This window comes from Opisthocomus hoazin, chromosome 13, assembly GCF_030867145.1.
Source record: "Opisthocomus hoazin isolate bOpiHoa1 chromosome 13, bOpiHoa1.hap1, whole genome shotgun sequence".
Taxonomy (NCBI): Eukaryota; Metazoa; Chordata; class Aves; order Opisthocomiformes; family Opisthocomidae; genus Opisthocomus; species Opisthocomus hoazin.
Window position 1 is genome coordinate 24152945 of NC_134426.1, and position 15767 is coordinate 24168711.

The following is a 15767-nucleotide window of genomic DNA, read 5'->3' on the forward strand; positions in this document are numbered from 1 at the left end:
TTTCTATGGAGTTGATCCCAAAGACGAATGAACTTTCTGAGTCAGTTGTACAGGTTGCTTATTTATGCACACAGTAAACCACATGCACATGCTGATAAAAGATTTCTGATAACACGCTCAGCTTCAGACTGACCAGATCTGGTCTAGATGTACCATTTAGTATTATCTAAAGCCCAATGTTGTCAGTCATAGAACAAATTCAACTGTCGGGGAAAAAACACAATAACAATAGTAACAAAACTGCAATTCCTAAATGGTTCTGGGCTGAGATCCAATCTCCATCTGTATTTGTAAAGCTGCTATATGCCTTCATGGGTATGCAACAAACAAATGGCTAAACAAATATATACAGCATCCTAAGGAGGTGGCTGCTGTAGCTACCACGTAGCCTTTAAAATTGCTACAGCATAATATTTATTACTGGACATGCATCAGCAATAGTGGCAGGACTTTATGAGTTGCATTGAGAAAACCATTACTCTTTTCACCAAATACAAGTATTGCTAATGTCCTTACACGTGCTCTTTCTTCTGTTCCTACATTTCTGATAAAGAGGTAGCACGCAGAGAGTACAGAAGGAGCAAAGCTTATATTGTATTTTATTACTATATGCATTTTAACCATTGTGCTTTCAGGTATTCATTCTTGAAGCAATATTGATTCTTTTTAACAAAGAAAGGCAACAGACTTCCCAACTAGTGCTATACAGGGTATGAAAGGGAGAAGGGAACAGTGTCTAATTCACAGTGTGTGCATGCTCTCCATGTGTACAGGATTAAGGATACTCCTTCTCAAGGAACATTCAATTAAAGCTATTCCATAGTCTACAGCTTCTGTAAGCAACACACCTCAGTTAAGCTTAGCTATAGCTGGCTAAGCAGAATGAGAGCAAGAGGGTTCGATTCCCTTCCCTTGTCTGACACAGTGCCACTTAAAAAAAATAAACAGAAATGATTTCTCAGCCTCAGCGAACAAATCCAGATGTACTGGTTCTGCTACAATTTACAACATCAGCAACCCGTGTGTAAGGTCTGATTTGCTGAGCAGACGCCCCTCACAAATGCAGGGTAGGGGTCATGTGGTGCAACAACAGAGTCCCTTAGCTCAGATTAGCTCCGATGGAAAGAACATCACAGTCAGCTTGGTTTTGGAGTTATTCAAAGCACAGTTGGTAAAACTATTTTTGATCTGTTCACATATGGGGTTAAAAGAGATGGAATACAAGACTGGTAGGGACAACCTAAAACACTGTTGCATGGAATCACAGAGGAAGGACGGAAGGGAGATTATAAAGAGTGGTAAATTAAACTGGATCATATTAGAACTCAAATTATTTTTAATTTAAAAAGTGTATTTGTTTAAACATTTCTGATAGATAAAAATATCTCTCTGTTTCCCTCCAGGGTTTGCAATGCTTCTGGAAGGTCACTGAACAGTACAATGACTGGCCCTCATCTGTGACTGACTCCTGCCCACAGAAGTCTAATGAACTTTCTAATAGAGGCTGGAGACTGTGAACAGTGATCTGTCTCTCATCTCCCGTAGTATTTATGCTTTTACTATGAAAGCATTTTCCCTGTGAAAGCACTTTTTATCTTTAGTATCAGAAGTGAGAGATGATGAAGGGAAAGCCTGCTTAGCCACCACCTTTAAGTGATTGTTTTTTTCCCATTCTGCATAGCAAATCAGCAAGAAGTTTTGCATTTTAAAGAGCTTTCTGACGCTATTTCAGCAGTTTCTTTCATTATTAAGCTGCATTCAGCTACTTTGCTCCTTTTTTTCTACTTTTCTAACATCTCTCTCCAGATTAAAACTGAAATAAAGAAGCTAGACAGCAAAAGGCAGGACTAAGCACAATTCCCTGGAGGTTTCTTCTTTGTCTTTCTTTTTTTCTGGCATTATATTTTTGTGGTCCTTTGTAACAAAGGCCACCGCCTTTCCAAATGACTTGGATAGACTCTGTCTGCAACAAATCACATTTTATTGAGCTGACAGAGAGAACTACTACCTGGAAATCAAGAGAGTGTCCCTCCTGAATCACTACCTATGGCACTATGTGACTTTGTGATCTGGGGAGTGAAGGTACCTTTCCATCGGGTAACGAACAAAGTAGCTGCAGTGAATATTAAGGAGATTCCTAGTACTGGTACCAGCCAAATGCAAAACCTCTGCATCTTCCTTTACTTACGCCTTTCAGATTAAGTTCTTGATCCCACCATGACCTCTGTATTGCAGAACTGCGCGAAAGCAGCATGAGCAGCTTGAAGTCACCATGAAGGATGTGGCAACCTACTGCCTTGCACTCTGCAGCCATTAAGGGGCTGTTGACACTTCTGCAAGAATATCCCTGTTTTGCTGGGTTAAATTCTGCTACGAATTGCTGCAATATCTTCATTCAATTACTGGCAGAGGCAGATAGTTTACAAAAGACATATTTCATGTCAAATATAAGCTAAGACTGTCTTTCAAAAGATAGTGAACTCAAAACGCTGTCTGTTCTGCTTCATATCTGTTATACACAGGAGTGGAAAGAAGCACTATAAGACCTAAAAATAAATGAGCAGTACTGACTCTGTGAGTCTAGTCTAAGCTTGCTTATTCTCCTAGTGGTTTTTCAGCTCTGGAGACATCAGCCCATACCAACAGGCCTCTGAAGGACCAAAAGAGATGCTTTTAATATGGCAATCCTGTCAAGTTTATGAACACTGCAAATTTGTGACGCATCAGTCCATTTTCTAGGTAGAATTCTGTGTGGTTTGCCCTTAATTAAACAATCCAAGGTTTAAAAAGTCTTCAAACTTTAAGACTAAACACAAATGGGCAGATATGATAATGGTAGATGTCCTCTTTGTATTCATCAGGTTCAGAATCTTATATTTTGGTGTGTAAACCCATTTACCCATTTCTGTTATACTAGCATAAATGTTGCTAAAAATTTGAAAGGTTACATGAATGTTTAAATATTTATGAAAGCACTTCTATGAGTAAAAAGATTTTTCCAGCATCTCTAAAAGGAATCTCAATTTCAATGAAAAAATTTACAGGATAATTACGAAAGAATAGTGATGTTCAGCCCTTATCAAATATACGACCCTCGTAGTATTTCAGCTCTGTATCATCACTCTTACACACTAGCAGGGCAATTGAAGCTCATGGAGGTTAAGCTTTATGAACAAAGTCATTCATTCCATTAAGGAACACAGAGCACCAGAATGACTTATCCATCGAATATACTGACACTTGCACCGTATCATACAGAAAATACTAGACAGTGATAATAGTTCCACAAGCTTTCTGGAGAATCCTTTAGAATTTTGCAATATTCATCTCCTTGCTATAGAGTTTCTTCTAAGATTTTTTTTTAACAACATCCTCTGTATAAAGGGAATTCTCCTCTATTAAATTCTAGAGGTTTTGAGAGAGACTTTATATAGCTCTCAGTCTTTATTCCAATTAAACACTATGGTTTTATATATAAAGGAAATCCTACGCTATATGAACATTAGGTGATGGTAACTGCTTCGTAGGAAGGATTTCAATGCCTGGCTGCATAATCCTGCATAATCAATAACCTACTACTGGAAAATGGAAGCTGTCTCAAGGCCCACACTACTCATTTTTTTCATGTTAAACTGTTTAAGTCTAATAAGAGTTAAAGCTTCAGACTTGAGCTCTTCCATGATCTCTGGAATGATATTTACAGTGTTGTGACACTGTCAGAGCAGCCTTTAAAATGTAAGCATCCATTATAGGAGTTGCTAATTGCTAGTGTGACTTGACTTGCCAGAGCCACCCCTTGCTTCCACTTACTACAGCTGGAGCTGTGTTCAGTGACTCAGAAAATGAAGCCAAAAGCCACCCTCACAGGGTAAGCTTAAAGGCAAAGACAGTAACGCAGATGTAACACCGATAAGACTGTCATCTTAATAAATGAGAGCCCTGATTTTTCCCATTATGTGCACGAATAACCAATAATAACAGTTGTTTTTACCTATGACCCACCAAAAGAAAAAGAATGAATTTGCTTCTTGAAATCATTGAGGAATAATTACTCCTGTTCTGGAAACAGCGATGAGGGAGCAGGGTAGGTACTACACTTTAATAACCGATTTAAGCCTCGTTCTGCCTCTCTCAGAACTGTCTGTCTGCCGTTTTCAAGGCATAACACAACTTGTGCGTTGGTGTTGCTTTGTGCTTGTAAACAGCTGCCACATTCCAAATGTGGTTTCAGTCCCCACGATCAGTCCTCAGGCAAAGTTCCCAGCAACACACACCGATAACTCAGGGATCGAGCCCTGAAGAAGAGGAGGACTCTGTAAAATCAGGGCCATAGTTTAGAAGCAATTTGGACTCTCTCTGCTGAGAAGGGTCTGCATGTTCAGTATCAGCGGTCAGATTAGCAAAACTAAGTAGAAAACCCCCAAAGCTAGAGAGCATTTCTTAGGGAAAAGGCTGTACATTATCTAATCTCATTACAAAGATTTTGCTGGCAGCTTTGCAGAGCAGAAGCAGTACATTGAACTAACTGAACATCATTCACTACGACAGAACTGAGAGAGTAAAAGGGGCACAAAATGCCAGCTGAGACTGGAGGGCATCTATTTGCTCCCAAATGACCAGCTTTTGAAGCTGAACTGTAGCAGCGCTGAGCCACAGGAGCTCTCTGCCACTAGCATTAGCACATAAAACAAAATCTGTCTTGTTTTGTGCGCTCCTGAGTCAAGTCATTTCCGAAATGGGGGCCGAACAGAGAGTTTGGCTCCTACTCACTAGGGATGTGCCAGACTATACATGCAGCATGGCCCCAAATATCTTGCATGGCAAAGCAGGATCACAGGGTGAATGAAGGGACACTTAATTCCATCTCCACACCTTGGACAGTAGTTGGATATTTGAGAACATCACAATGCTTGTCATTTTCTAACTTAAGATGTATCTCCAATATAAATATTGACAATGTGTCAAATACAGCTATTGGCAGAAAAGGAAAGGAGAAGAGAACCATCCTTTCTTCTGACTGTATTACTCAAAAATTAACTCTGGAGAAAACTCCTTATCTTCCCATCACATCTATAGCTGTCACAAGACTAATGTTATTTTGTCCATTTACTTTCCCCGTCTTGATTTTGCAGCTCTGAAGTTGACTTTGTAGCCCATTCTGTGTAACTTAAGGCACTGTTACTGCCACTCTGCTTTCATTCTTCATTTGGGATGTATAGGTTTTCCATACTGACATCGCTAACGCAGGCAGCGAGCTGGCTGAAGGCATGGAATGACAGGGAAAGAAGTCTGCAAGGACTGGATTTAAAAGTTCCTTTAGCTGCCCTTGAAATTTTTGCATTTTATGTGATGGCAAGGTATTTACAACTTCTATCACTGCATTTAAGTATCGCAGAGCATGTCAATTTTGAGTTTCAATTTCTACAGAGGCTGACTGCTTGGGGAGCAGTGGTATCCATTGATATAACATCATCTCTGAAAGCTCCACACATTGCTGGCCTATATGTTGTATTTGCATCTGACAGAAGTGTGCAGTAAAGCTTCATTTTTCTCAAGCTCCTCTGAAGTTTTTCCGCTCTACTGATGTATATTGATCCCAGTAAATCACAGCACTATGAAAAATATGGAGGAGGGCAAGGAGGTGGACTTTCTATTTGCAATTCTGTTCAGAATATAACATATCATATTAAATTTACCAGAAGAAAAGCCTACAAAATCACAGGGCTTCAGAACAGCAAAACAATGGAATTTCCATGCTGTGACTTTCTTTCCTGTTTTTAAAGCCTCTCCGTTTCACACAAATCACAGGAACACGTAGTATCAGAGAAGGAAAGAGGAGCCGTCAAGAGAAACAGGCCGCTGGGGTTGGACTCACAAAGAGATACAGCTTCTGCCTTTGGGGGCTTTGAAGGCTATATGAAGGGGTGGTGAAATGTATTTGCCGTTTACCAGCCACTGAACATAAACTTCAGGGAGGTCATTTGTGGTGGCCCTTGGGGGTATCTGCACCATGCAGTGGATGTGACAGAGAACCCACGCTTGTTCTGAGCCTGCTGGTGTGTCCCTACAGCCCTGGGCAGAGGCCTTAGCTCAGGACCCAAAAGCAGGATAGCTGGGTTGGCTCTCTATGCAGTGTCACACAGCCTGAGCTTTCAGCTCCCGATTCTGGAGCTGACCATGGGAAGACTTACAAGCCTGAGAATGAGCACACAGGCACCTTATGAGGAGTAGACCAACTTTTCTACATTCCTTCCAGAAAGTTACACAACTACTTTATTTTATAAAATGGGAGTACTGCTACAATTTTGACTGTGTGGGCTGAAGTATCTGAAAGAGGCATCAGCCGTCCATGAGCAGCTGCCTGCATATGACAGTGGAGGAGGACTGGCAGTAGCTGTTGTTGTTTAGATTGACCTCTCCGTGCTTTCCCTGAATCTTGCAGGACTGCCATAAACCCACAGAAGATGGCATTACATTAAAGTGACAGCACAGAAAATGGCCTGTCTATTATTAGACCACACTGGATTCCTGGAAACCCCATCTAGTGTGACTTTTCATTTCTCCCTTTGTTTTACAGAGTTGAGTTAGGAACAAGACCTGTTTTAATCAGAAGTTTATCCACCTACTCACTCTTCAGCATGCTCAGCTCTACAACAGGTGCAGCTAGCTAACAAACTCCAACCAGAGTTTTATTTGACCTAAGTAAAAAATGAGCGATATATCAATTGCATTATATTCACTGTAGGAGCTTTTCATTGGAAGTTTGTGTTCTTCCTTGATCAAAATAGCTGGTAGGAACAACCAGTTCTTTCTAGACAGCCCCTTGTTTTTATTTTCTCCTATAACCGGCACTAAAGACAAAATGGGAAGCTCTGAATCCTCTGACTCTTGAAGGCTTTGCAATTAAGTCCCACACAAAGAATATATGTGTATGCTAAGGTGCAGAAATGCAATGCAAGTTTGGACACTTACTCTGCCATATGCACCAGGAGCTGAAAGGTATGAGGGAAAATGTAACATGCCCATGACATGCCAGGGCTTCTAATGGGACGCAATCTTCTGAAACTCTCCTTTCCCTTGACATCACCATCTGCATCACACTTCATCACAACCCACCACATCATTACCTGCCTCCAGATGCTGCTGGTAAGAAAGCACAGGGAAGAAACCTTAGATGCCATGGGAAGCTTTGTTTTGAGCGGTCTTAGCTTTCCTCTGACAGATACTTACGAGATCCTTCATTTTTATATTTTGGCAATATCTGTTACAACGTTTCACTGAACCAAGTACAATTATCTCCAAATTCAGCACTAGAAACACTGATTCTCTATAAGATCAGTTCTGTAATGCTCATGGTGTAACACTTTAATTTCAATAGGAAAAGGACCAGATCTTGAATTAGCCCTGTGGACAGCAACACACCACATATTTAGCCCCTTCCTTAAAAATCTCGAGCATTTCCATAACCTTTGGCACTGCAGTGCACCAGGTAAGGACAGTCACACCCTCGTTCCCGTGCATCTTCATACAGGTTTTGACAGACCAATGTATGCTGGCGCTAGCACTTTCTTTAACGTAACACTTCACACCCTTCCATTACACCAATGCTTCTGTCATCACCTGTCCCCATCTCACTATTCCCTGGGCGCCTGTTTTGCTCTCTCTTGGTTGCACGTCTGGAAAGTTCAAAGGGATCCAGGGACGAGCTGAGCCCTTCCAGTAAGCGGATCAGGTAGCAAAAGCTGGTGCTGCAGCAGGACATTATCCCCCATCAGTCCATCAGCTGTGGGGAGAAGCTGATGCTCATTCAGGTCAATATATTTACAGAGCATGGGGACCTCCGCTCTCACTAACAGAGCACCAGCCTTCCTTCTGCATGGATAACCACACTTTTCTAGGCAGGGCTAACACATCTAAAGGGCAGCACATTTCAAGTTCTGCAAATACCAGAAAGTGGGAAAGAGCAGTGAAACTTCTTTCATAGAAGAATAGTTAAATAAAGCACTGCAGAGGTTGAAGCATAGCTATTTGTGTAAGATTGGGTGTATTAAGACAACAGCAAAGTATCTAAATAACGACGTGCTGATGACTTTTCCTTAGTAAACAGGGTATTGTGATATGGTTCCAGATATACAATTTTAAACATAAATTACTACGGTTAGTACACAACTATTAATTTATCTATCTCATGAACATGTCCATCAGGTTCCTTACTGGCAAACTGAGACGTTCCTCCCTCATGTGTTACACAGCATCCAGACTGGCCTTTAATCGGAATACATTCACAAATGGACAGCAAACATTTCAACATGAGTTTGTGTCTACTTAGTAAAAATTAATTTAATTTCATAAACTGTTTCTACCACAAGTGGCAAAATCTCTGATAAATTTATGAATGTTAAACAATTATTTCATCTGAATATGTTCCCTGATGTCAGCGGCATTCACAGTAAAGTTACTCATGTATGTAAATGATTACTGTATTGGGCCTCTAAATAAGACCTGTAACCTTGACAGGTGTCTGTAAGTCCCATCACTATTGCTTTGAAAGTGGGATACCAGCAGTAGTTCCAGTCTTTTCCAGCTGCTAAGCTAGAGTTCAACCATCAAACCCCCTGGCCAGATTTTCATCCCCCAACAGTTCAGCGTTGCTTTGAGCTGAGATTTTGTTTGACATTACTGTGATGAGAGGGACGGCTGTGACACTCTGCCCTGGATTTTAGCTCCTAACAGAAAATCCTCACATTCTTGCTGTGGCCTTTACCTGCAGTTAATGTCATCCTCTACTCGTCAGTCCCAATGAAACCACTGTTCACTAATAACTACTGCAGGACATCTTAAAGGTAAGATCCATGTTTCTGTTTCCAGTGACAACCATAGCAGCTGCATGTGTGGACTAACATTGTCTGAATCCATGTTTTGATCTGAATACATCTCAAAGCTATTAATGCCATCTAAAAACAAAAAGAAACTAGTAAATAAGGTCATTAGAGTATGGTTCAAGGCTAATACACTGAGACTAGTATCCAGCTTTTAATTTTCCAATTATAAATAACTGCAATACAAATAGAATATAATACCACATCTATAGCATCCCCTCATGTAGCAACAGGATAAAAGCTAGTCCAACAATGATGAAATACAAACCCAAAACATTTACAGTAGCTTCGTAAATACACATAGCACTGAAGATTTTTGAACTCAGGTTATTTTAATGGAAAAAACATCCTCAAGTTTGTAAGCATTACCAAGAGTTTTCAATCTGAAAATGTCACAAGGTATTGCAAGTCTCCAGAAACTCTGCTCTTCTTCACAGCACAAAACTGCATCTGTTCTAGCAGCCAGGTGACCTGGGAACCTGGAGCAGTATTTGCTCTTGAGGAAACTGCACACAAGCACTAGCAAAAGCAGCCACGTTCCACCTGAGTTTCCAGCAGATGAAAAGGAGCCTACGCATGCAACTGCAATTACTATTAATGGCTCCAGATATATGGATCCTATTGGTAAATTCCAGCTTAGCAAAGTAAAATTTGGCTGTTGCTTGATTTTTACTGCCACAATAAATTTTGTGTCCGCTTTTAAAAGGTTGGACCACTGTGTGAAGGTCTAGAGCATTCAAAGACTTTTAAAGTTCATGAAATCAACTGTAAATTTGGAAGGAGAGAGTTGAAACTAAGAGACAATAAAACAACGTAAAAGGAGTAGTAGTCAGCAGATTAAGGCAGGACACAAACTGCACTGAGCTGCCTTGAGACCATGCTTATCACTGGGGAAACTATTGCCCATTACTTGCAGATATATCTTAGGCTTAAATTTCCACTGGGCTCTGTTACTGAGAATAATGTAAGTGCAGCCAAACTGAAGGAACTGTAAAAATTAATATAAACAAGCTTTTAACTGATGGCCATTCAAATTGCTGGGCAGAAACATTACCTTTAGGCTCTTTACATGAACCATATAAAGGGACACTTCTTTATTTGATGACTAAATATTACAAGCCAAATGTCAATAGGCACCGTTCATCTTCAACTTCTAGCCTAACTCTGTAGGTTTGCCTGAATCCAAAGTTATCAGAAATTCCACACAATGGAAATTAAACAAAGATATCTGTGTGAACATCTAGATGATAACATGTCAAAGTATTAAATAGCTCTCATCAACAACTCCTTGTTTTTCTTAGTTTGTGGTTTAAATTAACCTAGAGGCTTTCCATATCTGTAAATAGGTTTTGATTCTGCTATGATAGGGATGCTCGGGAACATGAACTGTAAACACACGCCCACATTCTTTGTTGGAGATACCATCATATTTTCCCAATAAATACAATTTATGATGACTGGACTTCTTTTTTTAAAACAGAAAAGTTACTGCCAACAACATCTCTAAAGCAGTCTTTTACAGAGGATGATGACATATCTAAAGAGTTTAACATAAAGGCTTGATGGGGAATTTCAAAATGAATTAAGGATGAAGGGCCTTTGTGCTCCATTTGAAGCTTTCTGAGTGCTTTTTAAAGCCAGAACCAATACGAACATGTCAATTTGACTTGAACCTCAAACTTCATTTCCCCATGTAAAGAAATTTCCTGGAAACTGGAACATTCTAGATTAAAAAAATCCAAAAAAATCCTTTTCCTTTACAATGAGATGATAAAACCTTTTTGTTCAAAACATTCCACTGAACTGTTTTTTACCTAGCTGTATGTTACACAGCAGTTAGCACTCATGTCACAGATGCACTCCTCTAGAGATCCTGCATATAGTCATAAATACACAGAAGATAGTTTCTCTATTCATCTGAGCAATTTCAAAACATTTCTGAAGGGAAAGAAATTACACCTGAAAAATTTCTCTAGTCGATTCCAATAAACAATGTGTGTTAGCCTCCCATTATTTGTTCCACTTCAGCTTCAGAGTGGCTAGATAAGGAGGCTTCTAGAAGCCACTTAAAAATGTTCCAGTAGTGCAAACAGGCTCCATTTTAAGAAATACTTTTAGTGGAGATAAATTATTTCTGTTGAAAATAAGAGCACAGCAGGGTCCCAAGTGCTAATCAGAGGACATAGTACTTCAAGAAAACATACTTTCCAAACAAGCTGTTGGAGAACTGCAATAGGCCAGGCGGTTCTGCAATTACTGCAAGAACACTCTCTTTTTTTTGTAAAATTTGGGAAATTCATTTCTCCTTGATCAATATGCTCCAAAGCTATAAAACCGAGAAGTCATTTTTGCAGAGGGATTTTTATTTGGGAAATCATTGTGCTGTCATTTTATATACAACATATAGTGACGTAAAGTAAATGCCCATCAGATGTATTTTTTTTTCCCCCGACTCAAGTCTTCCTCTGAGTGGAAGAACTTAAAACTTGTCATTTTTGCTGTCGGGAAGAAGAAATTGCCATGGGGCTGGAATTATTGGGTGAAATTTTGTAACCTGTTTAAGCAAAATGGCTAATCTGGATGATCACAGTAGTCCTTTAATTTGTTATTTGTTATTTTGTACTTTTTCTTACTCAGGAATATTTCCAATGTGGTTTCCAAAAAGGTTACAATCAGGATGATCCCTAAACTACACTCCAGCTATTCCTTTGATTTGTAGTTAGGTGGCTATCTTAGGAAAAAGATTAACATGAATTAACTCTGAGAGATTAAAAACTCTGCAAAGCACCTGATATATGGAAGCACTTCAAGCTCCAGCAAACTGGAGAGATTTGTTTGGCTCTGAAGTATCCACTGAAAGTAGAAAGCTTTCTGTAAAAGTCTTCTGTAATGGCTGCATTAGTTCAAAGTATGACTATTTTTCCCACCTACTTGGTTGGTGGTATAATAAATACTTCTACATAAATTTTGTAATAGTGCAGCAAACTGTTGGATCCTGCAAGTTCACAGGAGTTTTATTGCTTTCCATGAACCTACAAACTGAACTAACTGTAATACTTAATGCCGTGGCATTACTATTTGTATACTATACATCCAAGAGAGCTGACAGCACTTTAAAGACACCTAAAGAGCATCATCACAAAGTCCACTGTGCTATATGCTGTGAAATCACATAATATAATAAAAACCCTATTCAAAAGATCTTATGGGCCAAGGATAAAATCACCCTTGCTCAAAGGCCATGCACCATGAATGTCCTGTGTGGAAAGTGCAATGGGATTCATGCAGAGCGTTGTCTTTGTACTGACTCTCTGCGCAACTGTGGATTTCCTTCAGGGCTTTGACTATACTCACAGCAGATATAGCTGTGTTGCCTTAAGACAATGATACCCCACTGGCGTTTGTTACTGTGCGACATTAGGCTGCTAGTGCTAAATTGATGGACCGGTCATGTGAATAACTTTCTAGCCGCTTCTGTGCAGAATCATGTTGTTAATTCAAAACAGCTCTCAGCAGAATGTGAAGTCGACCAGGATGACTGCATTGCAGTTGCTGGGGAACACTCATCCAATCCATTCCACTGATGCAGCTGTGGAGGTGATAATCACAGCTGGTAAGGTGATAAGAAACATCTGGAGAGGCAGGACTAACAGCAGAGCTGTTTTTGCAGTGAATGAACTCTGTGCGTAGAGGGCTTCAGGTGACATTACCAAGACATTTTAAAATTAGGACACACAAAAAAATTAAACACTGACATTCTACTGAAACTCAGTGTGGTGGCTGTACGGTTGTACCTAACTCTTTCTTTTCTTAAAAATCCCTCTCCTTACGCTTTTGAAACAGTAGCACAATTAATTTGCAGGAGTTGATTTAGTGATTGTTCCCAGGCTATTATCCTTTTGTGTACAAAAAAGACATGAAATTTCAGAAGCCAATACATGGCATGAACTTACTTTAATGACATCTTCATCAGAAGATTTGCACTCAACTGATTCAGAGATGTCTGTCACAGCGCTGTTCTCCTCAATAGAAACCACTTTGATGGGCACTGCCACTGTTTTTCCTGTGAGAATTGCGGTGTTCAGAATTTCCGTGTCCTGTACACAAAACAAAGCACAGTGCTGTTCAGAGACAGAGAGAGATCCAAAAGGCAAGCATCAGCTCTTCAGCTGGACTTATACTCAAGAAAGATGCACTGGTTCTCAGTGGCTAATGACCTAATTTCATCTTCAAATAGGTACAACTTGGTAAAAAGCAGTAAAACAGCGATTATATTTTACCTGCTAAATAAATACAGTCAGCTGCATTACACACTGTTAAACAGTGAGCAACATGACTGCAGCTAAATTCAGGCCAGGCAGGCACACATCACAGGTAGCTTCAGCTTCTTAAGTATGTGAGACTCTTCCCAATATTTCCCTTCCAAAACATGAGTTCAGAGCTTTTACTAAACTAGATGTGATTGGTAATCTTTGGGACAGGATGCAAGAGCCTTGAAAGTGAAAACATTGCTCTTTGAATCTAAGCCTATTGCAAAGTCGGGGACTCTCTGTGAATTTTCTATCTGGAATGGTTTCAAGAGTGTTTAATTTCCTTTGATATGGCCAATGAAGCAATGTAAGGAATCCAGAAGGAGTTAGTGATGCTGTTAACTGCAGGGAAAATAACAAGGAAATCTGGTTTGAACTTGGGTCATGGCATATAAAAGTCTTTCAATGCACCATCGACTCGGCTAACTCTCCTAACTCCTGAACTGTTTCAACCTCACCATAGTCCCAAGATTCCCATGCAGGAAGAACTTCAAAGTTTTCTCTGACTTTTCAACTTCGAATTCTACAAAGCGAATGAAATATTCAGCAAAATCCTCAGCACCTAAGTCATGAAGGCTGCAGCCACTAATGTCAATGGCAGCAAAATGGGGCACTGATACTATTGATACTGTTTTCAATTCAAATTTAGTGAGTTTGAAATCTAGGTCAGATTTTCTTTCCATCTTGCAACTTGTTATTTCTCAAGTTCTCCTACAGGTCTCATTAGAAATCCCATCAAACCTAAAAAAAACCTGTTAAAAAAGGAATATTGACTATTCTAGAAAAGTAAGAACCCTAAATAATTCCTATGGCATATATGAAAACAAACCTACCCAATCAGAGCCAGATTCATAAATAACATTAGTGGAAAGTCGAAGGCCTTTCTTAGGAACTTCTAATTCTCAAAGGCAGAGACCACCCTCCGCTGCCCCCATACAAATTCTGCCAGTACCTAGCATTTCTGAGCAACAGAGAGCTGTAGTGAAATGCATGGCTTTTGGAGTTCAAATTCTGTCATCCAAACTTGAAAATTTTGTTCCAAAAGTATTTATTTCCATGCACTTGGTAAGGCCAGAAACAGACACAAAAGGAGCAGATTTCATCATTTGTGAAAAAAACAATCAGTAACAAACCCAACTACTCTTCTGCCTGCAGACTTCCAAAGCAACCAGCAGTGAATAACCCACATAGGTTCACCAAAAAGCAGGTTCAACATATTTTATTCTGTGTGTTTGGCTACTGCCAACTGCTGTATGTCCTCTGAAATTAATCTTTTGCCTCGATCCCTTAAGGCCTTATTTTTTGTGACTCCAAGTGTTAAACACTGTGAAATAAGGACTTCAGGGCAAAGGAGCAGCAATAGAGTTAGCCTGAAAAGATGTCCTGTCATTTCCACAATCTCAGCTCTGTTTTGAAATGATTCTACTCAGGTCCAGTTTTTCCTTAGCAACTGATACATATTACTGATAAAGAAATCTAATTTAACGCGCCGTGTTCAGAGGAAGAGAAATCCCATAAATAGAAATGAGTTTCAGATATAAAACATACTCTGTGACTTGGGGATTTACCCACATTTGCATTTAATGGTAACTTACGTAGTTCAAGACAAATCAGAAAATCATATACATACAAAAAAAAGAAACAAACCCTGCACCACTGCCAAGATAAAAACAAAGATCTGATTAGGTGATGAGTTGAAACTTCTGTGACACAAGCAGCAGAGTAAATTCGTCATCCGGGTTTAACTTGCAACAAGCTACCTGGGAGTCACTAGAACTTCCTCCAGCTCAGCTTTGCTCGTGCCTGCAGTGTTGAGTAATCAGTGGCCTCAACATGAAGTCAAATATTAAGAAAAAATAGGAAAGAAGATAAGCAGGAAGCCCAGCAGACAAGACCACAGAGCACTCCAAGCCACATGAGGTTCCTGTGCTCCTGATCACCCAGCCCTGCATACGGCCAGGAAAAGACCAGCTGCTTACTGTGCCCTGGCATCATCCTGGGTGACAGCGAGACTGTCAGGAGTATCACGCTAAATCGTGTTTGCTGCCGCACCAGCCACAGCTGCAGCTAAGCTCTGAGCCTATGCCACAGCACCAGGAGAATGCTAGAAAACAGGATTAAAATCCAGTATTGAAGATAGGGTTTAAAAAAATGGGGTGCAATAAAGTTAAATACAAGTAGCTACTTTTCTGTAGGAACAACTAATCCTATAAATAAAGGACGGAAAAGATTCAACAGGAAAAGCTGCTCTCAGAAGAGCATTTGGGGACTATAGCAGATCACAAACTGGGCATAAGTCAGCAGTTGCATGCTGCTGTGGTGGAAAACCAAAACCAAACCATCCAAAGAACCCTCCCACAGCAATCTGTATAAAGAGTATCACCTGTAAGATGGGAGGTATTCCTACTCAGCACTAGCAAGGCCTCTGCTAAAGGACTATGTCTGATTTTGAGAACCATATTGCCAAGAAAAACTTTCTCAAGTGAAAAGCAATAAAAAAGAACAAGGAGGATAAATCAAAGACTAGAAAATAAGATCTGTGAGGAATGACTGAAATAATTGGGATTGTTTAGCCTAG

At 39.9% G+C, this 15767-nt stretch overlaps 1 protein-coding gene across 2 annotated transcripts in view; it reads right to left on the reverse strand.

The window, feature by feature from the left end:
- The window catches only part of LOC104327563 (transmembrane protein 132C), a 219918-nt gene that overhangs the window by 16669 nt on the left and 187482 nt on the right, over positions 1 to 15767 (reverse strand). For both annotated transcript variants that reach the window (XM_075434859.1, XM_075434858.1), the window contains one exon: positions 12833 to 12976. In XM_075434859.1, the coding sequence (XP_075290974.1) occupies positions 12833 to 12976 (144 nt within the window). The remainder of the gene's footprint in view (positions 1 to 12832; positions 12977 to 15767) is intronic.